The sequence below is a fragment of the Tenrec ecaudatus genome, chromosome 12 (assembly GCF_050624435.1).
Source record: "Tenrec ecaudatus isolate mTenEca1 chromosome 12, mTenEca1.hap1, whole genome shotgun sequence".
NCBI classification, from domain to species: domain Eukaryota; kingdom Metazoa; phylum Chordata; class Mammalia; order Afrosoricida; family Tenrecidae; genus Tenrec; species Tenrec ecaudatus.
Window position 1 is genome coordinate 46,068,402 of NC_134541.1, and position 23,793 is coordinate 46,092,194.

The 23,793-nt window shown below is 42.3% G+C and overlaps 1 protein-coding gene, 1 non-coding gene and 1 pseudogene across 4 annotated transcripts in view; 2 read left to right on the forward strand and 1 right to left on the reverse strand.

The window, feature by feature from the left end:
* Positions 1-23,793, reverse strand: part of SEL1L2 (SEL1L2 adaptor subunit of SYVN1 ubiquitin ligase) — a 100,263-nt gene that overhangs the window by 1,242 nt on the left and 75,228 nt on the right. The window contains exons 13-17 of one of the 3 annotated variants that reach the window (XM_075527839.1): positions 22,283-22,431; positions 21,005-21,170; positions 20,816-20,890; positions 10,679-10,851; positions 6,115-6,243 (exon numbers count right to left, since the gene is read on the reverse strand). In XM_075527839.1, coding sequence (XP_075383954.1) covers positions 6,115-6,243; positions 10,679-10,851; positions 20,816-20,890; positions 21,005-21,170; positions 22,283-22,431 — 692 coding nt within the window. Of the gene's footprint in view, positions 1-6,099; positions 6,244-10,678; positions 10,852-20,815; positions 20,891-21,004; positions 21,171-22,282; positions 22,432-23,793 lie in introns of all 3 variants that reach the window. The other 2 variants (XM_075527840.1, XM_075527838.1) reach the window with 2 other exon arrangements.
* Positions 1,683-2,767, forward strand: LOC142422456 (3-beta-hydroxysteroid-Delta(8),Delta(7)-isomerase pseudogene; annotated as a pseudogene).
* On the forward strand, positions 2,864-3,057 carry LOC142423486 (U2 spliceosomal RNA). The gene has a single exon (XR_012779132.1). It is a non-coding gene; the product is annotated as a U2 spliceosomal RNA (small nuclear RNA).

The following is a 23,793-nucleotide window of genomic DNA, read 5'->3' on the forward strand; positions in this document are numbered from 1 at the left end:
GGCAGTGGGTTTGATTTTTGTGTGTACTATGCAGGGCTCTCCAATGCAACTCCATTGGGCTCAGTAAGCACTGGCAACCAGGCGCCACGCAGTTTCTCTGGTCTCGGGGTAGTGGAGAATGCTAGTTGTGCAGTCCACCAGGCCAGCAGCCTAACGGGTTTCCCTGGGTCCTTGGTCTTCACCACTCCTCCTCCCTTGGGACAGGGAGAGGCCAACGGTTACACCCTAGATGGCTGCCCATCCGTTTTCAAGACCCCAGTTACTATTCATCAAAGCAGGGTGCCGATTTTTTGGACTATGTTATGCCAATTGACCCTGAAGTGCTCTGAGACTATGGTCCTGAGCCGCCTAGGCCCAGAAACTGAGTTCCTCAAGTTTTAGAATATGTCTAAAACATTTTAATAACTTTGTCCCTGAATGCTCCACCATATTCACAGATATAGTTGCAGCAAAGGCAAACGTGGGTGTGTTTCCACTCTCTAGTTCATACCGGTTTAGCCCGCCTATCTGTCCATCTACTTGTAAGTCATCATTATTGTATGATTGTGTAAATGACAATATTTATCTTGGATGCCTTTAACTCTTGTATGTGTCTTCCTTTGTCTCTATCATTTTTTGCCAACCTCCTTATTATAAATCAACTTCTCCTTTCTTTAAGTTGTTGAAATCTACCCGAATTCCTCTCCATTTGGAAGTTCTGTAACTAAATTATTCCCTAGTTTTAGTGTGTAAGGATCTTCTTTCCAAACTGACACAGCTGATGCCCCATTTTTAGTCTTGTAGTTTGATTTTAGTTTGAATACATCTGTCTTTGAGTTGATTTCTCAGAAGGTGGGTTTATCATGTTGTTAATCTTGGGCGGTTATTTGTCCTTGTTGGTTTTCAGTCTGTAGAGCACTCTTTACAATTTCTCCCATGGTTGCTTTTCCTTTTTGGAAATCCCTTTGATTATTAACTGGAAATGTCTTAATTTCACCATCATATTTCAGAAATAGGTTTAGTTTTTACTTTGTTCTTAAAGAGTTTTAAAAATGACGTTCTATTGTCTTCTGATGTCATGGCTTTTCTGCGAGAAATAAGAGAGTAGTCATATTGGTTCTCCTCAGGCACCCTGTCGTTTTTCTCGAGCGACTCCCCCAATTCTTTCCTTGTCTTTAGATGGAAAGTTTGATTATGATCTACCTTTGGTGATTTTTTCTCTTGGGGTCTATGCTGCTGGAGGTGCTTTCAGCTTTTTGAATGCCTGTCTTCTCACCTGTCACGGTGTTAGGGAAGCTTTCTTTTTCAATAACTTCAACAATTGTCCCTGAGCTGATTTTTTTTTCCTTTTGTATTTTCATCCAGCAAATTGATGACAATTTTTTAAAGGTATACACTTAACACAGACAGGTACAATGAACTAGTGCAACCGTTTTGAAATCAATGTCGTCACTTAGTTCCAGCATCTAAAAAATACCTTATCTGTTCAGATCCCCGCCTGGGGCCAACCTCACCCGGGCCCATCCCCTCGCCCCGCCTCACTCCGGCCTTGGTCTCAGCCAACCCCGAAAATGACTCCGCGCTCTAGGGCGGGGCCGGCGACTCAGAGCGAACTTTATTGGTTGGGAGCGGCATCGGCCGCCTTCCCATTGGCCCGCTGCGGAAGGGTTGCCTTCGAGGGGATGGGCCAGATCTAAGGAAGTTCCGAGCCCCTGGGCCGCCGTGGTCAGATCCAGGCGTCCGGGTGAGAAGCAGCCGTGGGTCGCGCCGCCCGGTTTTTCTGTTCTTGGTTTACTTCTCCACTTTCCTCCATGACCACCGCCAGCCCCATGCACCCCTACTGGCCTCGGGACCTGCGGCTGGACAACTTTGTGCCCAACGACCGTCCTGCTTGGCACATCCTGGCTGGCCTCTTCTCCGCATCTGGGGTCCTAGCGGTGACCACTTGGCGGTTGTCCAGTCGAGCTGCAGTCACCCCGCTGGGGACTTGGAGGCGGCTGTCCCTGTGCTGGTTTGCAGTGTGCGGGTTCATTCACCTGGTGATTGAGGGCTGGTTCGTCCTCTACCATAAAGACTTCCTTGGAGACCAAGCCTTCTTATCCCAACTCTGGAAAGAGTACGCCAAAGGGGACAGTCGGTACATTCTGGGTGAGAACTTCATAGTATGCATGGAAACCATCACAGCGTGGATGTGGGGCCCACTCAGCCTGTGGGTGGTCTTTGCCTTTCTCCGCCAGCAACCCGTCCGCTTTGTCCTCCAGCTTGTGGTTTCGGTGGGCCAGATATACGGGGACATCCTGTATTTTCTGTCAGAGCACCGCGAGGGGTACCAGCATGGGGAGCTGGGCCACCCAGTCTACTTCTGGTTTTACTTTGTGTTTATGAATGCCTTGTGGCTGGTGTTGCCGGGAGCCCTGGTGCTGGATTCTGTAAAGCATCTCACTTATGCCCAGAGTACACTGGATGTCAAGACCGCAAAAGTCAAGGGCAAGCTGAACTAGGGAGCGGTGGGCTGGGCTTTGAACACTGGCTGATGGAGAACTCATCACTTGCCAGAAGCGTCCACTCCTGCTCCCAACTCATCACTTGCCAGAAATGTCTGCTCCTGCCCCTACAGGCTAGTGGGACAAAGGCACCAAAAGGGCCAGCCAAGCAGAAGGAAAGCCAGAAAGGGGAGAAGTGGAGCTACTGCCAACAGCTGTTGCTTGGAACAAAGGTGCAAGAAGACCTGGGAAGGCCCATGATGGTGGCGTTTTTAAAAATCGGGAAATAAAATGTCTTGACTCTAGAATTATATATATCTGTTGACTTTGATTTAGTAATTCCACTTTTAAGACTCCATTAATAGATACAACAGATGATTTTCCACCTGAAACAGCAATGCATTGCTTCTCGGCCTTCTGGCTAAGATCAAGTGTAGTATCTGTTCTTATCAGTTTAATATCTGATACGTCCTCTATCCGAGGACAATATATTAAATGGATTTTTGCAGCAGGGAGATGGAATAGGAGCTTGCTCCGTCCACTCCACGCATCGACCTGGTGGCATTGCAGTACTTCCAGGAATGGTGCACTCCCTTTTGGGGGAATAAAAACAAAACAAAGCAGCAATGCCTGGGAGATTGTAAGAGAATACATTGCTAATGAACAGTGGCCATTTGTGAGTAAACAAATTGATCATTTTATTTTTTAATTTTCCAAAGCATTTTTATCAGGAGCTAATCCAGACATCATACCATTTTATAGTTCAATCACATCAAGCAGTATTTCATAGCTGCTATCAAAATCAATTATAAAACATTTTCTTCTTGAACTCTTTGATATCAGCTCCCTTCCCCCCTACCCCCATTTCATTTAGTATAGTTGTTGTCTCTATAAATTCATCTATGTTGGGTTTAATACCCTGAAAAACTTTTTTAAAAACCACATAACAAAGATTCAACGAGGCTACCCACAATGACAAAATACAACAGAGATAAATCCCAATTTAAAAAAAACTACAGAAAATATTAAAAACTACATCAAGTCCAAAATGTATTAGAGGGGTGATCAAGTGACAAGATTTTAACCAAAGTTGTCTCTTCAATACGCTGTCTGATAACTAGGTTGTTCCCATCCCTCAATTATGGGTAGAGGAAAATCACCAGAGGCATCTTCCCTGTGTAGCTCTTACAAATGTATTTTGGGTTTTCACTGTCCTCCGTAGCCTTCTGCACACATCATGAGAACGAATGGTTCTGAGATTAGAGCTGGGATTAAGTGCGAGCCCCCAATCCATTTCTGAGCTGGTTTCTGTCTCTGTTCTGGAATTCTGAATCACATGTAATGCCTTCCTCTTGATGTTATCACCCATAACTCTTAGGATTTCTTTGGATTTCTTTGGATTTTTTTTTTCTGATTGTTTTTCCAGCAGGTTAGTATTGAGAGATTTGTCATCAAGTTCACGATTTTAGTCCCCGACTAATTCTAGTCTTTTGTTCTTTCAATGTATTCTCTATTTCTGAGTATTTAGTATTGATCTGGATTTCTATGAACTGTTTTTGCATGGTTTCCAATCTTTCACTTATTTTGTCAATGTGTTCTTGTAGTATTTTCCTGAATTCTTCTCAATCTATTGAAAGCACGTAAATATCATTCTTTTAAATACCTTATCAGGTAGTTCCAATGCCATTTATTTTTCAGAAAGGACCTCTGGCTCTATGTTTTGGGCATTTATTTGAGTCACTATCTTGTTTCTTCAGGTGAACTATAATATTCTATTGTCTTTGAGACATTATGGGAGTATATCTGTGTTTAATTAGTGATGGTATGTAAGCACTCACCACCTGTCCCTAGGATGTGATAGAGAATTTGAATGCGCGTGCAGTTCTCTATTTGCTATTCACGTAGCATAGTTGAGGGTGGGTTTGACTGCTGTTGGCTGCTGTCTATTGATCATGATACATGTAAGAAGATACTGACCCTCACCCAGTAGATGGGGATGCAGGAAAGATGAGTGTTGATAGGTCCTGTGGGCTCAGTTGTCTCTCATGGCACAAGAAGGAAAAAAAAGAGAGAGAGAGAAGATTGGAAAATAACTCCAAAACAATTAACAGCAAAAAGGAAAATAATAAAAAAGATTTAGAAAATCAGGGGAAAACAGAAAAACAACATCAAGAAAAAAAACAATTTACTAATTAAAATAAAAGAAATATAAAAAGGGGGAAGAGGCATAGACAAGATAGAGTAAAAAGCAAACAATAAGCCAAACTAAGAACCAAACAAAGCCCACTGTCATTTGAGTAGAAGGCGCCCAGGGGTGCTTTCTGTGCAGTTTCCAAGGCCGTAAAGCTCTGCAGACGCAGATAGCCTCAGAGAGAACAGATAGAGGCAAGAAAAACTCAGACGTAAAAAAATGAAACATAAGAAAAATAAAGGGAAGAAGCGATAAACAAGTGAAGGCGGATACGAGGTAAAAACAACAACAGACAAGAGAAAAGTGCAGGGGCGGGGCATCGTGTACAGGTCTGTACCCTTTGCCAGCCAGGGACATGGAATGCCTGATCCTAAGTGGAGTCTGCCTGTTTGGAGACAGGACTCCTGATCCAGAAGAGTTCCTGCCAGCTTAGATGGTGGGTGTGGTCAGGGCAGCTGGGGCAGACTGGCTGATTATCCTTCAGGGTGACTGAGACTTGCTCTGCATCTTTTATTGGTCTGATGAGGCAGAATTCATCTATCTCTAGATCAGTGGTGGGAGTATTCAAACCAAGGGTCATATAAAGCCCACAAAATTATCAATACCAGCTACCATCACATTGCCTTCCCCAAGAGAAGCAATTCCATCATCACATTAGGGGGAAAATTAGTTAAATATTTGACCAAGTATAGCAGGCAAATTTTAAAATTGATAATTTTATATGGCCTCAAAAGATATTATAAATATCTGCCCTTGGCAGGCAAAAATGTTCCTTTCCCTGCTCTAAACATTGAGGAGGTGCACCCAACACCCAGTCCACAGGCCACAGCTCTGATTTCAGAGAGAGCATGGTTTGTAAAAAGGTGCCGTTTCACCAGCTGCTGGGTGGGCGAGCGTGGGAACCTGCCACACTTCTGACCAACAAGGGTGTGTGAGGAAAACAAGAGAATTGTACTATTTGGTCACCACTAGCCACCAGTCTATTAACTGGCATATTTCAATAATTGTATATTTCATATGTCACTTTTCTTAGGGCTTTAAACCACAAAAACAAACCGATTGTTGGTGAGTGCATTCTGACGCTCAGTGATGCTATGTAGTGTTTTTGAGGCTTTGTGAATCTTTATGAGATTAGATAGCCCCATCTTTCTCCAAAAAGTTGCTGTTGAGTTTGAACCGCTGATCTTGCACTTAGCAGTCCGATACTTATACAACAGACCCACCAGGTCTCTTTTTGAACATCGTAGATGCTCAAAAGCAAATCTACTGAATGCATTAACTGGTTTTCCTATGAAATGTGCTACATGGTGAGTATAAGGCTTTGAATTCTACATATTAAAGAAATGCTCCTTCTCAAATGATTGCCCCTGGATTGGGGAGGTAAGAGGAAAGCTATTCCCTCTCTCCCTTAGTTGCCTGAGAAGTTTTTAGAGATATGAGACCTACTTGAAACAAACTTACATTCAAAAACAGGATATCTTGGAGGAAATGCACCGTTTCCAGTTTCACCATGGCAAAGAAGACAGGTAGGTGTGCATCTGGATTTGTTTGAGCAGCTATGTCATATAATCTCCTGGCCAAGTGAATGTCCTAGGGAAAGAAGAATACAGAAAATATGCGACAATAAATCTGTGTTGTTTTAAGCAACTAAATTTGGGGCAGTCTGAGGAAACTAACACAATCTCCAAAAAGCTTTCTTTGATATTTCTGAACTAGCTCTTAGGTGTAAGTCCGAAGATGACTATATTGATAATACATTTCCATAAATAAAGTAATACAAACAGTAATAATTGTTAAAATATCTTATTTTTCTTCATATTGCATTTCATACATGTGGTTATATAATTTTCTTATTAGTTTATTATGCATCTCTAGGTCTTTGAAGACGAGGGCTTAGACAACCTATTCGCCCTGAATCGTCACGCTGAATGAAATGTCTAGTAAATAGTAGACTCTTTCAATATTGTAACTCAAGCTCTGACTTTTTTCTTCAATTCTTTCAGTTTAATAGATGCTGAATAGGTTCTTCTTTCTGGTTTCCTCACTCTAGGTCTTTGCACATTTCCTTATAATACTTTAGTCTTCTTGAGCTGCCTTATGAAATTTTCGGTCCCACCCTGTCACCATTTCTCCGTTGTGCCTTAGGTACTCTACGGTTAAGAGCAAGCTTCAGAGTCTTCTGGCATCCACTATGATCCTTCATTTCTTTCCTATCTTTTTAATGAGCTTTTGTTTTCTGGTCTGTTCCACAGTTAGCGCCTAGCCTCGTTTTAGCTGCTGAGATTGAGCTTCTCCATCATCTCTTCCCACAGATGTGGTCAATTTGGTTTCTGTGTATTCTCTCTGGAGAGGTCCATGTGTACAGTTGCCTTTTGTGCTGTTGAAAAAGGTATTTGTGTTAAAAAATCATTGGTCTTGCAAAATTCCTTTGTGGGATCTCCACTTTGTTTTTATCATGAAGACTATATATATATAGATATATATTTGTTTTTTATCATTTTATTGGAGGCTTGGACAACTCTTATCACAATCCATACATCAATTGAATCAGGCATGTTTGTACATATGTTGCCTTTATTCTTTTCTAGACATTTACTTTCTATTGAGCCCTTGGTATCAGCTCTTCCCACCCCCTCCCTCCCCACCCTCATAACCCCCTGATAGATTGTACATTATTATTTTTCATCTCTCACACCAACCGCTGTCTCCCTTCCCCCATGTTTTCTGTTGTTCTTCCCCCTGTATAGGGGTGTCGATCATTGCGATCGGTTCCCTCTTTCTCCCTTCCTCTCCCGCTCTTCCCCCTACCCTTCTGGTCTCACTGTTCCCACTCCTGTTCCTGGATTCTGTGGGTCATGAGCTCCCATCCTTTTCTATCCCTGTGTACATGTTCCGATCTAGTCTGAATTGAGAAGCAGCACTGGGGTCATGGTAGTGGGGGGTGAGGAAGTCTCAAGGAACCAGAGGAATATAGTGTGTTTCATCGATGCTTTACTGCACCCTGTGGGCCCTCTGTGGGGAGATGTTACACTATCTACACATGGGCTTTGGATCTCTGCTTCAGCCCCCTTGTTCTCAACAATATGTTTTTGTTTGTTATGTTTCTGCTGATGTCTATTACCCTGTCCCTATGACTCCTCATGATCGCACTGGTGATATGCTTCTTCCATGTGGACTGTTGCATCACTGTTGAATGGTGGCTTGTGTAATTACAAGCCTTTAAGACCCCAGACACTATATATTTTAATAGCCAGACACCATCTGCCATCTTCACCATATTTGCTTATGCACCTGTTTTGTATTCAGCGATTGTGTCGGGAGGGTGAACATCTCAGCCTGCCAATTGGTTAGAACAAAGTGTTCTTGTATTGAGGGAGGATGTGAGCAGAGGCCCAAAGTCCATCCCCGACCTCAGTGTATTGCTGTGTAAATCTATGTACATGGGCCAATACCTTCTTGCCTGAAAAAAGAGGAAAACAGTTAACCCTTTGAAGAAGTGGGAAAAAGAACTGAAAAGAAATTTCACTAGGGAGGAGACCCATATGCCCAATAAACATATGAGAAAATCCTCCGGATCATTAGCCATCAGAGAAATGCAAATCAAAAGAACCATGAGATACCATCTAACAACTATGAGGCTAGCCCAAATCAGAAAATCAGAGAGCAACAAATCTTGGAGAGGATGTGTTGAGATAGGAACTCTCCTCCATTGCTGGTGGTCTTGTAGATATGTACAGCCTCTATGGATAGTGGTCTGGCGAGACTTTAAAAAGATGGAAATTGAGCTACCTTATGACCCAGCTATCCCTCTACTGGGCATATACCCAGAAGAGGTAAGAAATAAGCCACGACCAGTTGAATGCACTCCATTGTTTATTGCAGTGCAATTCACAATCGCAAATAGTTGGAAACAATCTAAATTTTCACCGGTAGACAAGCGGATCAATAAACTCTGGCACATACTCACAACGGAGTACTATACATCATTAAAAAGCACAGATAAGCACATGAAATACATCTTTTCACGGAAAGAGCTGGAGGAAATGATTCTAAACAAAGTCAGCCAATCGCAAAAGGAGTCCAGCACGAGTCCCCTGAGGTAAGTGTAATCAGCATGGTAGGTATAGAAGAGAAGCCACCTATATCAGGATATTTGGGTTGAGATACAGGGAGTTGGGAGGAGGTTGGACCAAACCCAAGGAGGTACACGTTGGTCCAACACAAAAATGGGAAAAGGAGGGAGAGGGGGCAGAAAATGGGTGTGGTGGTGACAGTGAAATGATGATGGAGGGAGCAGGGGGAGAGTACGGGTCTAGTCTCCATGGAATCCGAGTGGGCATGCAGATGCTACCATGATGCACCAAACCATAGGACAGGGTGGCCACATGGAAGGATGCATGAAAAGAGAGAGCTACAGGGCTGCCCCAACCAGAGCCAAACTGACCCCCTCCCTGGAAGTGCATGTGGCAGAGAGCTGCACTGATCCTACAGGTAGGGGAGAAGGGCCAGCATGTCACACCCACACGGAGGCAGGCTGGAGGGAGGAAGAGAAAGAGATAGCCGGATTGGACCCCAAGCTGGCACACCAGCCCTGGAGGATGACGTCCCTGCGGGAAGCTAATGGGATACAGAGGGAACTGGTGTCATGCTGTCCCCTTACTGGAGCAGACTGTGACAGAGGGCATTTCTGGGGTCACATGGCGAGGAGGCCATGTGGTCTGAGCCCCCCCAAATGGAGGGAACCAAGAAGGGAGCCTACCAGACCAGCAGCTGGAGCAAGGCAGAGCCATGAAGCCCCCGAGGAGCCCCCAACAGGGCGCTCCAGGCCGGGAGGGGCAGCTCCTGGACAGTCTTGAAGGCCAGCGAACAGACTCAGGACTTTAGTATATTTCTTCTCTCTCTCTTTTAAAAAATTAAAATTTTTTTTAATTTACTTACTATTTTCATTTTAAAAAATCAGTTTGGGCTTTGTCATAATCACCTACCTATATAGGATAGGCACTGGAGGCATGCCCGAGGCAAGAGCACCAGGACCAAAGGTCCCAGGGAGACCTGGGAGGTGAGTGACATGTGGGAAAGGGGCAGTGAGCAGGCTGCCCCATAGACAGGGGATCAACTGGGGTGTTGGAGTCAATAACAAGGCGGAGATAGGGATCCAAGGGGGTGGATGGGGGTGTCGGAGCAACAGCAAACTAGCTAAGAGGAGGTACCAAGAGGCAGAAATGAAGGGGAAAGTGATGGTGGGGCAGGAGGAAGGTAAAAAGAAACAGGAAGGACCAAGGAAGCAAAGCAATGGGTAGAGGTACAAACATAGCAGTTCACATTTGTAAATACATTACTCCACAAAAAATAGAAGCCTATATTTTTTCAACTACTATTCTTTCCTCTTGTTTCCAACTTTGCATCCCAATGCCAGATAATTACCAATGTATCTAGATTACAAGTCTGATCAATCTCAGACCGTTGATGTTGGTAAAACCCTTCAATTTCTTTATCTCTAGCTTTAGTGGTTGGTGCACAAATTTGAATAATAGTTGTATTGATTGGGTTTTCTTGTATGCAGATAGATATGATCCTATTACACGCAATGTTGTACTTCAAGGTAGATCTTGAAATATCTTTTTTGATGATGATGACCCCATTCCTCTTGAATCTGTTATTCCTAGCATAGGAAACCACATGACTTCCAGATTCAAAATGGCCAATACCTGTCCATTTCAGCTCACTACTGTTTAGGAGATTGAGATGTATGCATTCCATTTCATTTCTGATGATCTCCAATGTTCTTAGATTCATACTTGGTACCTTCTGAGTTCCAGTTACTAGTAGATGTTTGCAGCTGTTTCTTATGTTGTATGTTGGCATGCAATGGGTTTGATATTTGGTATTTCATTGACTATGCAAAAGTATTCCCTTGTGTGGATTATTATTATTATATTGACATCAATAAATCCCAAATCATTTACAGATTTTCCTTTCAGAGCAGCTGTCATGACTAGGTTTCTATTATTACCAATTTAATTACCTTTTTGACACCTAAACCATGTTCATACATGTAAGCCAGATTGAACATGGCTTGTGCGCTGTGGTATTTATCAGCTGCGATGCTGTAATGGGTGGCTGCCGTATGATAATCTTTCTTGGTCCCATAGCCATAATAATGGTAATCTCCGAGTTTTACTCTAGCAAAAGAATTGCCTGAAGAAACATTAGAAAGAAGAATTGTAATTCAAACGATTCTGGTATAGTCCTTAGTAATTTGACCTAATATGTTTGTGTCAGTATCTTAAGATAGATTTTTTATTTATCTATCAATTCTCAGTGTCTCTGAATCAGGATTTGGTACATTTTATGAAATACAAAATACAACACTCAGTGTCTGATATCTTAATTTTCATTGTAAGATAACATGCATTATACAGTATAAATATTCTCAAAGATTATGAATTTTATTTTTTAAACCTTTTAAATACATTTTTAAAGGTCATTCAACCCTTGGGAAACTGGACCCCACTTCATTGCTACACTATCAGTTTCTCCTGCTTTCCTGGATCAATCTCATCAATCATTTGAATATACTTTGATAGTTTCCATGAACAATAATAATCTCTCTACCTTGTTGCATTTCTGTATGAGACTGCCCTGTCTCTCTGCTCTCCTTCACAGCAAAACTTAAAAAAACAAAACCAAAAACCTTTTTATTGTGAATTAGGTGATAGTGTACAGAGAAAACCATCAGTTTTACATTCAACATCCCATTGTCTTGCCCTGTTTCTGTCAGCCACACCCAGGCTTCATCTTCATGTTGTTAGCTATTGTTTTCTTCACCCAAGTTAAGCTGATTGACCCTTTAGCCTGTGACTTTTTCTTTCTGCACGCCCCCCCCCTTTCAATCCATGGTAACCATCAGGGTCTATTTTTTATTTTCAGAGCCTGTTTTTTAATGTGAAAATATTTTCTTGATTTAAAAAAACCATATTTAAACATATTGTAAGATGGCCTCATACAATATTTGTCCTTTTGTGTTTAACTAATTTCATTCAGTTTAATGCAACCTCCAGGCTCATCCATGTTATGAGGTGTGTCACAAAGTCCTTACTGTTCTTGAACATCGCTTAGTAATTCCATCGCATGTATGTACCCAATTTATTTCTCCATGCGTCCATTGATGAGCATTTTGGTTATTCCCATCTTTTTTTGCTATTGTGACTAGTGCTGCAATGAACATGGGTGTGCATATATCTGTTTGTGTTGTGGCTCTTACTTCTTGAGGCTAGATACCAAGTCATGGGTTTGCTGGGTGAATGGTATTTCCATACCCGGTTGAAGAGCCCAGTTTGAAAACACCAGCTCCTCCCTGGAAGAAAGATGAGGCTCTTTCGACTCCCTCAGAGAGTTACAGTCTCAGACACCCACAGAGGCAGTTCTTCAAAAGCAAAGGTGTTACTTTGAGGACTAAGGTGTGCCTGACTCAAGCCTTGGTGTGTTTATTCCCTTCAAATGCATGTGAAAGTGGGACATGGGCTAAGGAAGACCAAAGAAGAATCCATGCATTTGAATTTGGGCGCTGGCGAGAATATTGAAAGTACCACGGACAGCCAAAACACAAACGAGGCTGTCTTGGAAGAAGTACAGCCAAAATGCTTCTTAGAGGAAAGGATGCGACTTTGTGTTACATAACTTGGACACGTTGTCAGGCAAGACCAGCCCCTGGCGAAGGACTTCATGTTTGGTAAAATGGAGGGGCAGCAAAAAGGAGGCAAGCTCTCACCAAGATGGATTGACGCAGGGGCTGCAACAATGGACTCAAACATAAGAACAGTTGTGAGGCTGGCACAGGACCATGCAGTGTTTCATTCTGTTGTACATACTGTTGCTATTAGTCAGAACTGACTTGGCATTCCTGGTCGCAAAATCTTTGAACAAAAGTGCTTCATGTTCATGGTCTGCAGAGTCTCACTTCCCACACAGTCTTCAACCCACTTCACCCTCATTTCCGTCCCTTCCGTGATAGAACTGCAATGTTTATGGGCGTCAGTGATCATTCTGCTGTCGGCTCCATCGGCTACTTCTCTGTCCTCATCTTGCCACAAAGCAACAGGCTGGGCCCTGGGCCCACCCTTCCTGCCTTGGTACACTCGCTCTGCCATCCGTGGCACTATTCTCTTGTTTTGCCTCCTACTTTGTAGACCTTTCCTTTTAAAAATTCTATCCATCTTCCAATGTTGGAACATGAAGTCTATCCCTAGACTCTCTTTCACCTCTCTTCTTCCCTTCTTTTCTCATTGTTCGTCCTTGCCCTCCCCCGTCTCCCTCACAGCAACCTTTTTCCTAGGCGATTTCTTCTAACATCAATGATCACATCTGTGTGAACTATTCCTGAAGTTCTATGGAATCTGTAGTCTCTTCTTGAACATCAAACTCTTATATTTACCTTCCTGACTTCTTTACTTGAAATATTTAAAATATATCTCAATACTTCACTACCTCTTGAAACAAAAACCAAGCTTAATCATCAGCCCCCCTCCACCCATTTCAGGACAGTGATGCCTTTTTGTCAAACCCAACTCATTCCAAATTTGATTTCAAACACAAACAGTTCAAGGCCTGAACATATTTTCCCCCTAAGAGATAATGGAAAAACAAATAATCATTCTGAGATCCACAAATCATACTTAAAAATTCATTTTTCCAGGACTTTAAATCACTGTGGAGTCTTACAGCTTTCTTGCATATCACTGTCTCGGAGACCCTATCACCAGTGAGTTTTCTGATTTATTCAGATTAACAGTAATTTTTTTTCTTTCTGATGCTCCTTTCTACTAATTATTTTATTATAAATAAATCATTTTATCGGGGGCTCTTATTGCTTATCACAATCCATATATCAATTTTATCAACCACATTTGTACTTGTGTTGCCTTCATCATTTTCAAAGTATTTTCCGTTTGAGCCCTTGGTATCAGCTCCTTTTATTCTGCTCCCCCCCTCCAGCGTCATGGAACCCTGTTAAATTATAAATGATTATTATTTTCATATTTTACAATGCCCACTGTCTCCCTTCGTCCACATTATTGTCGTTCATCCCCCTGGTGGTGGCGGTGGGGGCACTGTGCGTCCTTGTAGTCAGTTTCCGTTTCTCCCCCTTCCTCCACCTTTCCCCTAACCTCACTCTTCCCATTGCTGTTCCTGTGGGTTTTGTCTGTTGGGGGTGGGGTGGGGGTGGGGGTCGGGGAAGCACTCGAGAGCTAGAGGAATGCTGTGTGTTCCCACAGTGCTGTGCTGCAGCCTGCCTGCATCGTTTTTCCTTGTGATCCTTCTGTGAGGGGATGTCCAATTATCTGTGAGGGGTTTGGGTCTCCACTCTGACCCCACCATTTGCATGGATATACTTGTTTGTTTGGGGTCTTTTGAGGCCTGCTCCCTTTTCCCGTGCGCTTCTTGCAGGTGGGCTTTGCTTTTCTCACACTAACTGTTTAACCTTCTCACCAGTCTGGGTTCTTTGTTTCGTGGTTTGAACGGTTGCACACCTTACGCTAGCCATTGTAATCATTTTGTTTTCCCAAAAATGTCGATGCCATCCATTTAGCTATGTTACACCCAGTCGTCCAATCACACACGCGGTGACCTGATTCAAATTTTGCAATGGTTTCTTTTGGTTCTCACAGTCTTCCTTTTAGCTTTCCTGCGGGTATCACTAACTTTCTTTGGAGTCAGAATTGTGATATTTTATGCAAATAAAGCACCCCAAAAAGCACAACGAGGAATGTTTTAACACACTAACATGCGTCCTATATGTTCTAAGTGGTGCCTACACTAAAACGTGGCCCTTTATCTCCGCAGCAAGATGCACTGCATGACTCACTCTCACCCTGTACAGGTTTTTTCAATTTGGATTTTTGGTTTGACTATAGAGCAAAGTTATGAACACAGAGCGGATTATTTGTCAAACTTTGCTGTTCAAGTATTGGAAAGTTCCAACTTGGAGCCATAAGACAACTGAGGGATCACTGTATTAGCATTATTCAAGCTGTACGTCTAGGGTAATTGTTGCTCATTCTGTTTCCCCACCTCCATTATCCAATCCATTAGCAAGTCCTATTGGTACGACTTCTAAATCATACCCATTTCTTACCATCCCTATCATCATTTTGGTCAAACCCAAGAACACTACGTAGCCTCTAAATCGTTCATTTGTCTTCATTTTTCAAAATATTTTCTGCACAACAGCCAGGGAGAGAATTTTAAGATATAAAATCAAATTTCAAATTATGTCATTCCTCTGTGTAAAATGCCCCAATAGCTGCACATTGTTCTTTGAATAATATTCTGACTCCCAACTTGATCTATAAGTCACGCCTAACCTACTGCCTGCTTCCTTGACTAGCCTCATTACATGGACCTCACGATGCTGCAGTCATCTTAACACTCAGCCCACACACCAGCTCCTCCTGCTTCAGTAGCTCTGTATTGCCGTTTCTCAGACCCCTCTGCCAAGATGCTTGGAATTTCTGATTCTTCGTGCGACTAATTTTCACCATTCAGGTCTAAGTGGAAATGTCACATCAGGCCTTTTCTGACTACTTTTTCTAAAGCATCCCTTCATCCTTCACTTTTGTAATTATTGATCTCATCTCCCTGTTTGTTTTTTTTTCCTTCACAGAGCATACCACTATTATCCTATTTATTTGTACACCGGCCTATTTTATCTTTTCCCACAATGTTGGCAGTTTTCACTATCGATATGGTCCCTGAACTTAGACTGGTACTTGATAAATATTTATGGAATGAATAACAAAGCATGCATGGAGGAAACTTTTTCTCATATGCTCAGTAATATTGCATATTACTTTTAAACAAGCAGGGCCCAAGGAAAGAGTCATAGGACATTTAAAGTTAAGGAACTTGTGTCTGCCCCCACCCCAAGATTTTTATTGGCAAGTAATTTAAATATCATAAAGAAACGTGCCTTTTGAAAGTCTTTTGGGTACAACTCCTATATGTATTTTCAGCAGTCCCAGTTTTCACTGCAGAGAAAATACTGACTGAAAAATACATCTATCTTAGCTATAGCCAACCCTGATAGCATGATTCAGGCTCACTTGGAAATAAAAGAATGCCCGTACGGTGTAAATCAGAGGTGTGCATTAAGGACTATAAAATGTCTTGCTTCTCCGCATTTGGCCTAGTGCCTGAAGTTCCTTTGGAATTTATTCCTCTTGGTACTGAAGACCTTTTAATCATCTAGAATCTCCTATAAAAATGTTGAGACCTCTAAGAGATGGAATACCATGAGCCCTCTTCAGCTTACTCTGATAGAGATGGAGTCCTAAGATTCTTAGGCTGCCCAGAGCAGGAATAGCCTACCTCTTCAAAATGTAGATGCTGCTTGGAACAAGGCCTTACAGGCATGGTGCCCGGGAGAAGAAGTCCATAGGACCCTAAAGAGAAACTATGCTTCTAATTTTGTTGAAAGCTGCTCTCTCTTTTGACCCCCAAATTCCATCTGGGTCATACCACATACAGGTAGAGTGACGTTCCTGGGAGTGTTTGAGCTTTTCAAGTAGTAAGCAGGAGCCCCAGAGTCTCTGAGAATGACGTCGGTGAACAAGCTTGTTCCGAGAGAATGTAGCGGAGGCATAGTGTAACCCTGACTGCTACTCAAAGAAATAACTTGCCAGGCGAAGGCATATCCACTTGCATCTCATCATTGCAGGGTGCCGACTGTGACCTGAAGGTTCGACCCTCTCCTGGCATGTAGTCACTGCATGGCCAGTGACTAATTAAAAACATCCATTATTAGATTTCCTTGTGGGCTATGCATGATAACCCACAGATAAACAGTTGGAAACCACAAAGAGCTTTATGGGAGAAAGAGCAGGCAGAGAAAGTGACAGTCTTGGAAAGCCACAGGCAAGCCTATGAGGGAGCTAGGAGTCAGCATCGACTCGATAACACTGAGTGTGGCCCCCAAGTGAGACTCTCATCAGCCATATTTTAGGGACATTCATGCCTGCTCTCGCTTGTGGCACACAGAGTTGTTCTTAGTGACCTGCCTTCCCATTAGGGAAATCTTGTTTAATATTAATGTCACCTCCCTTTCAATGTCTCTTTTCATTGGTGCGGTGTCCAAACTCGGAGTAAACCTATATTTGTTGCAACTGAGCTGATCTGCCACGATGAGTGAGTGGCTGTGCTGTTTCCTCAGTTTAGGCCACGCCTTTTTTCCTTTGTTTGTTTGGGCAAAGTCTTTATTGCATTGGAAAACACAGATTTTTCTTTCTAGGGGAATTTCTCATTAAACTCACATTGATTACTTGCTGCTGCATTACCAGTTCAGTTGGATCTGAGGAAGCACAAGTGTGACTCATGTTAGACTCTTATTAGAAATAGAATCAGAGCAATTAATTTTTAGCCTTGTTCACTTCTTCTGAAAAGAGATGATTTCACCTTCGCATGAGATGATTTTAAGCGGCCTTGAGTATATTCCACATGGATTTCAAAAACATCTTAAGCACAGATTTGACTCATTGATTACTAGTGACAGAAGGCTTGACACGCTGTGTTATCACCTCAAGAACATCATATTTGAAGAAAGCAGAAGCTCATTCAAAGGTAAGAAGGAAAGAAAACATAAAAATAAATCTCAGAAAAGACTCTGAAACTTGCTCTTGGTCACACAGTAGCTGAAGCAAATGGAAGAAATGACTAATAGAGATGAACAGAAAACTTCAAAAGGCAGTTGAGAAGACAAAGCAAAATATTCTAATAAGATGTGCAAACACCTGGAGTTAGAAAACCGAACTAGAAAACACATTCAGCATATACCAAGCTGAAAGAACTGAAGGGAAAACGCAAACTTCCAGTTACATTATTAAAAGATTCTATGGGAAAAATATTAAATGCTTTAGGAAGCATCAAAAGAAGATGGAAAGAACGGAATTACTATGTGTCCACAAGGACTAGTCAACATGCAGCCATTTCTAGGGATAGTGTATGATCATGAACCAAGGTCAGGAAGGAGGAAGTGCAAGCCAAACTGAAGGCAGTGGCAAAAAAACAACAACAACAACAGGAAATTGATGAAATATTGACTGGAATGTTTCAAAATGCTGATGAAGCACTCACTCGTTCAAGAAATCTGGAAGACATCCACCTGGTCATCTGACTGAAAGAGATCCATATTTGTGCACATTCCAAAGAAAAATGACCCCATAGAATAATCAAAGTAGTGAACCATATCATTACCATCACATTCAAGAAATTAAAAAAAATCATTTTATTGGGGGGTCACACAAAATCCATACATACGTCCATTGTATATCAAGCACGCTTGCACATTTGTTGCCCTCATCATTCTCAAAACATTTGCTTTCTACTTAAGTCCTTGGCATCAGCTCCTCATTTTCTCCCCTCTCTCACCGTTTCCCCCGTCTCTCATGAACCCTTGATAATTTATACATTATTATTATTTTGTCATGTCTTACACTGTCCAACGTCTCCCTCCCTTCATCCACTTTTTTTGTTGTCCATCCCCCAGGGAGGAGGGTATATGTAGATACTTATAATCAGTTACCCCTTTCTCCCCCACCTTCCCTCCACCCTCTGGTATTGCCACTCTCACCACTGGTCCTGAAGGGATCATCTGTCCTAGATTCCCTGTTTTTCTGGTTTCTATCTGTACCAGTGTGCATCATCTGGTCTACCCAGGTTTTTAAGGTAGAATTGGGATCATGATCATGGGGCAGTGGGGTGGTGGTGGGGAGGAAGCATTTAAGAATTGCTACACTGCACCCTGACCAACTCGTCTCCTCCCCGTGACACCTTCTGTAAGGGGATGTCCCATTACCTACAGATGGTCTTTGGGTGCCCAATCTGCACTCCCCCTCATTTACAATGATAAGATTTTTTTTTGTTCTTTGATGCTGATACCTGATCCCTTCGACATCTCGTGGTCACACAGGATGGTGTTCTTCCATGTGGGCTTTGTTTCTTCCGAGCCAGATGGCCGCTTGTTTACCTTTAAGCCTTTAAGACCCCAGATGTTATATCTTTTGATAGGCGGGCACCATCAGCTTTTTTCACCACATTTGCTTATGCACGCATTTGTCTTCAGCGGTCATATTGGGAAGATCATTCAACAACAGTTGTAACAGTACATTGACAAAAACCTGCCAGAGGTCCAGGCTGGATTCAGAAGGAACAAAGACTCTCACTGCTGCCATCAGATGGATCTTGGCTCAAAGCAGAGAATATCAGAAAAAATATTTACTTGTGCTTTATCAATTATGCAAAGGCATTAGACAATGTGGATCATAAAGTATGGACAGCCTTGAAAAGACCTGGAATTCTAAAACACCTAATTGTTCCCGTGTAGAACCTGTGCAGTGGTGCAAAGGACTACTGCAGGGTTAGAAATCAGTAAAGGGTGTGTCAGATTTGTATACTCGACTACCTACTAATTCTGAGGTGTGCTGAGGAAATACTCTGATGGGTTGCACTATATGAAGAAGAATATGGCACAGGCTTGGAGGCAGGCTTATTGACAACAAGAGGCCACGGATGACCAAAAATCCCAAACAGGTCTGTCTTGGAAGTACAGCCAAAATGCATCTTAGAAGTAAACATGATGAGATTTCATCGCATGACATACTTTGCACATGTGACCAAAAGAGACCATTCCCTGGAAAATATCCATGGAGTCTATTCAACTCATAGTGACCTTATAGGACAGAGCGTAACCACTACTGTGGGTTTCCAAGACAGTAACTCTTTTAAAAAAATTTAAATAAATCATTTTATTTGGGCCTCTTACAGCTCTTATAACAATCCATACATCAATTCTGTCAAGCACATTTGTACATAGGTTGCCAACATCATTTTCAAAACTTTTTCTTTCTACTTGAGCTCTTGGTATTAGCATCTCTTTTTCCTCCTCCTTCCTCTCCCCCTACCACCCTCATGAACCCTTGATAAATTATAAATTATTATTGTTTTCATATCTTTTTTTAAAATTTGGTTGGTTTTGGTTGGTTTTTATTGGTGGAGGTGGAGGTGGTGGTGGGTAGGTGGTGTTTTCATATCTTACACTGTCCACTGTCTCCAGTCACCCATGTTTTGTTGTCCATCCTCTGGGGCTACACATACATCCTTGTGATCATTTCTCCCCCTTGTCCCCCACCTTCCCCTTCCCTTCATGGGATCCTCCAATTAAACGTAGTTCTTCACAGGATATAAAGCTTCTCCTTTCTCTCTTGGAGTAGCTGGTGATTTAAACTGCTGCCCTCCTGGTTAGCAGCCCAAAGTGTCGCCCACTCCACAGCCACGGCTCCATGAAGCCTGGTGAAACAGAAGAGCAGCGCAAAAAGGGCAGACTCCCGAGGAGCCGTGCCGACAGCGTGGGCTGACGTTTCACAACAGTGGGAGGATGGCCCAGGACGAGGCTGTGCGTGAGTTGGAACTGACTCAAGGGCATCTAACAACAAGAACACAGCCCTTGGAAGTAAACATACCCTCTTAATACAAAATAATTGTTCACAATCCAAATGCCAATAAGCACAGCTTTTTGTATTTCTTACATTTTCATAATATAACAAGGAAAAGAAAGAGAGGATGAAGGAGAATATCTATGCCAGCTGCCAGTTCTTTCCCCACCAATGGCTTCTTACATTCCTTATCGTATGAGATCCTGATGAGCAGGACGTGGGCTCCAGGAAAAAAGGAGAGGATCATGGCAACAGTAGAGATACAACATTTGTGGCAATCATCAATTGGATATTAAAAGAGAAATCAAATGAGTCAGATACATAGTGATTTTTGTACATAAACTCGTGACATAGTCACATCGATGATTCATTCAGTAAAGAACAAAACAAACTCGGACAACTGGTTGTTTACATACATTTGTCAAATTTTAAATGACTATTTCAGTACCATGGAGAATGAGCCACAGAAAAATATCTGTGGTTTGCTAAATCAGAGCCCTCCAGAACAATGAGGAATATAAACTACTAGACACGTCCTGCAGGATAACCCAGCACTGACTATCATGGTTGGAAATGCCATCAACTGGACGTTCTCTACCTTTCTCTGTGCTCAAGAGGGCAGCTGAGGCCTATTAGACTGCAACCAGATGTCTACTGATTCTGCCTAGGTTCTGTACCTTGAATGGCAGCTCGATTCCATAGGAGAAGTGCCATTGGATACATCTTCTCTTTCTCAAGAATTTTAGCCTTTTCTAAAAAACAAGCAGAAAAACAATTCCATTAAAAAGACTTAAAATCCCTCTGTTGTGAGGTCTAATAGGCATATGCATAAGTCAGGAATTGCAGAGAATTTTAACTTATCTTACTAGATTCCAAAATGAATGCTGAATTGCTTTGAGCCACTTCATACCCCATTTCTGCAAGTAGTGCATACTGAACAAGAGAAGAATCTACATCACCGTCTTTATAGGCAAAGTATGCTGTCAGGAATTTCTCAGCCCAGTGGCCTAGTTCACAGACACCTTTATAAAGCTGAATATGAGAAGAGAAAGCAAACAGAAGAGTTAGGCAATACATTTCATCCCCAGCAAATGGTGCAAGAAGCCATTCTTTTGTTCATGCTAGCTGATCAGGATTGAAGGTCAAAAGCATGGCATTAGCAGATTACCTGGGATGAGAATTAATATATTTCATAGGAACAAAGAACATACATGTAATATTTTCATTTTCCTTTGGGCCTTAATCTGAAACTTCCTCTGGTTTATTTCACACTTCTGTAAAAAACTTTCCTGACTTGAGGACTATTGGACAAGAATGATGGACTCTGGCGGGTTTTTGTTTTTTTTTTTAAGGAACTCTTTCAGTATTGTTGCTCTGTGAGGGCAAGCTACAGGCCACAGCTGCTGTGGGAAGGAGAGACTGAAGGGAAGACAGTGCCTGAGGGTAGAGGTGACATAACCATGAGAGAGGTGTGCAGAGCTCTGTGGGGACACACATCAACTGAGCTAAATAGCTCTTATGTAACCACAAGAAGCTAGCCATACATAATTCATTAGGAAGTTGGCAAAGAAGCAGATCTAAAGATAGATTATTAGCTGGCAGTTTTTGAAATGAGTTTCAGAGGGGCCAGGTTGCAACTTGTAGGTATTCATACTGGTACAGAGGAAGGGTTCAATACATCAGTGAAAGGTAATATGGTCCTAAAGCACATCTTTGTTAAAAGTGTTTCACTCTGCTGAAAGAATCCACATCATCAAAATGTAAGGACCTTGCTTTCTGGACAGAAGTGGGCTACATTTTCTAGGTGAAATCAAGGCTTCCATTTCCTAAGTAGCAACTTCCAACTGCACTAGAAGTGCTAAATTTCCCTAGAGATTTGATTGAAGGCGAAAGTGGAACTCCTTAACTGAATTTTGAGATGATCTCTAACCCAATGAAAAGCCAAATGTGACAGAGAGGAGGGATCAATTCTTTCTCTCCCTTTCCCAGACTGAGCCACCTCTGGCAAATGTCAGTATTCATATTTGTCAACTGGAGACAAAGAGGTGATATTTATAAAAACCGAAGCCACCAGCAAGTTAAGGATATCACCGCTTCCTCTGAGTGCCAAGTGAAAAGGATTGCCAAAGGGTGCCGCCACTCACCTCCACCGCCGTTCGGCAGGATCTCACCACCCCGGTCCCTGTCGCATACATCTCAGCCAGGTAGTAAATGGCAAGGGGTTGCCCACTGTGAGATGCCAAGTAAAAGTATTTGAAGGCAAGTTTATAATCCCTCCACACTCCCGAGCCAGCTGAAAATTAAAATGATTTTGAGCCATACGTTAGTTCATTTTTCCTCATTATAATACTATGGATATATATATATATATATAAATAATTTTCAACAGGGTAAGAAAAGCCAATTAAAAGCCAACCTACTCTAGAATCACTTATGTGGGAAAAAAAGTGCTCATTATCAGTAAAAATGATAATGCATGGTCTTGACCCTCCATACTGACATATGTGCCATCCTTTCCTCTGTCTCTCCAGGGCTGACGGCTGGAAAATCCGTCCTCTCTGTTAAGGGTAATGAGGCCTGCTTCCAATTCCCAATCAGGCCCTATTACTACCCCAACGTTTTTCAGAACCTCTTCTCATCGATGATCCCATCTGACCCATGATTCATTACCCACCTCCATTAGCTGGTTTTATTTTCTCTACCAAAAAATGGGGTGGGGGGCAGAATGAGGAGCTGATGCCAGGGGCTTAAGTGGAGAGCAACTATTTTGAGAATGATGAGGGTAACGGATATACCAATGTGCTTTACACAATGGATGGATGGATGGATTATGATAAGAGTTGTGTGAGCCCCCCCAAAATTGATTTAAAAACCCCAACAATTCTTTCTTGCCTTTTGCTCTACCTTAGCTATTATTCCAGTTTCATCTTAGAAGGTACACTTCTTGCAAGAATCTTTTCACTCATCTCTTCTTTCTCATATTCCATTCACAACCAAACCTGCTGCCACGTGGCTTCCATCCCCACCAGTCAAAATTTCTCATCAACAGCCTCCACGTTGACAAAGTCTTTCTTTATTCTTAACCTGGGTTCTTACTGCATTGCACATAGATGTTTGTTCATTTATTTTCTTGAATGTTCTACTTGGTTTCTTAAGTACATTCCTTCTCCTGACTCCCACTTTTGCTGCCCCCCCTCTTTCAAGTTTCCTCTGTCTTTTCAGTTTCCTTGCTGACTGTTTCTCTGCTTCCCATCTTTCAGCGCAGCACTGAAGTTCACCAGTGCTCAGACTTTGGCTGGCTACTCCTTCCTCTCAGCCTCTCTCTTCCCTTTGCCTGCTTGAACTATCACCTGTATGTCAATGCTTCCCAAGTCTCTTCCTTGTCTGACTTCTGAATGTCATGTTCCTTCTGGATATGTATGTGCAATAGGTATTTCACAATGGCACTTCAAAGTTGATCTTTTCAAAAGTGAATTGTCTGATGATATGCCTCCTGCTGCCTCTACCAACTTGTTTCCCTCAGTCTTGAAATTTCTCCTTCAAAGCGCTGCCTGAACAGTCTATCTAAACCGCTCATACCAGCCCTTTCGCTTTTGTTAGAAAAATAGCAGACTTGAAAATGTATTTGTCATTCTAAACAAAGCACCCGCATTTG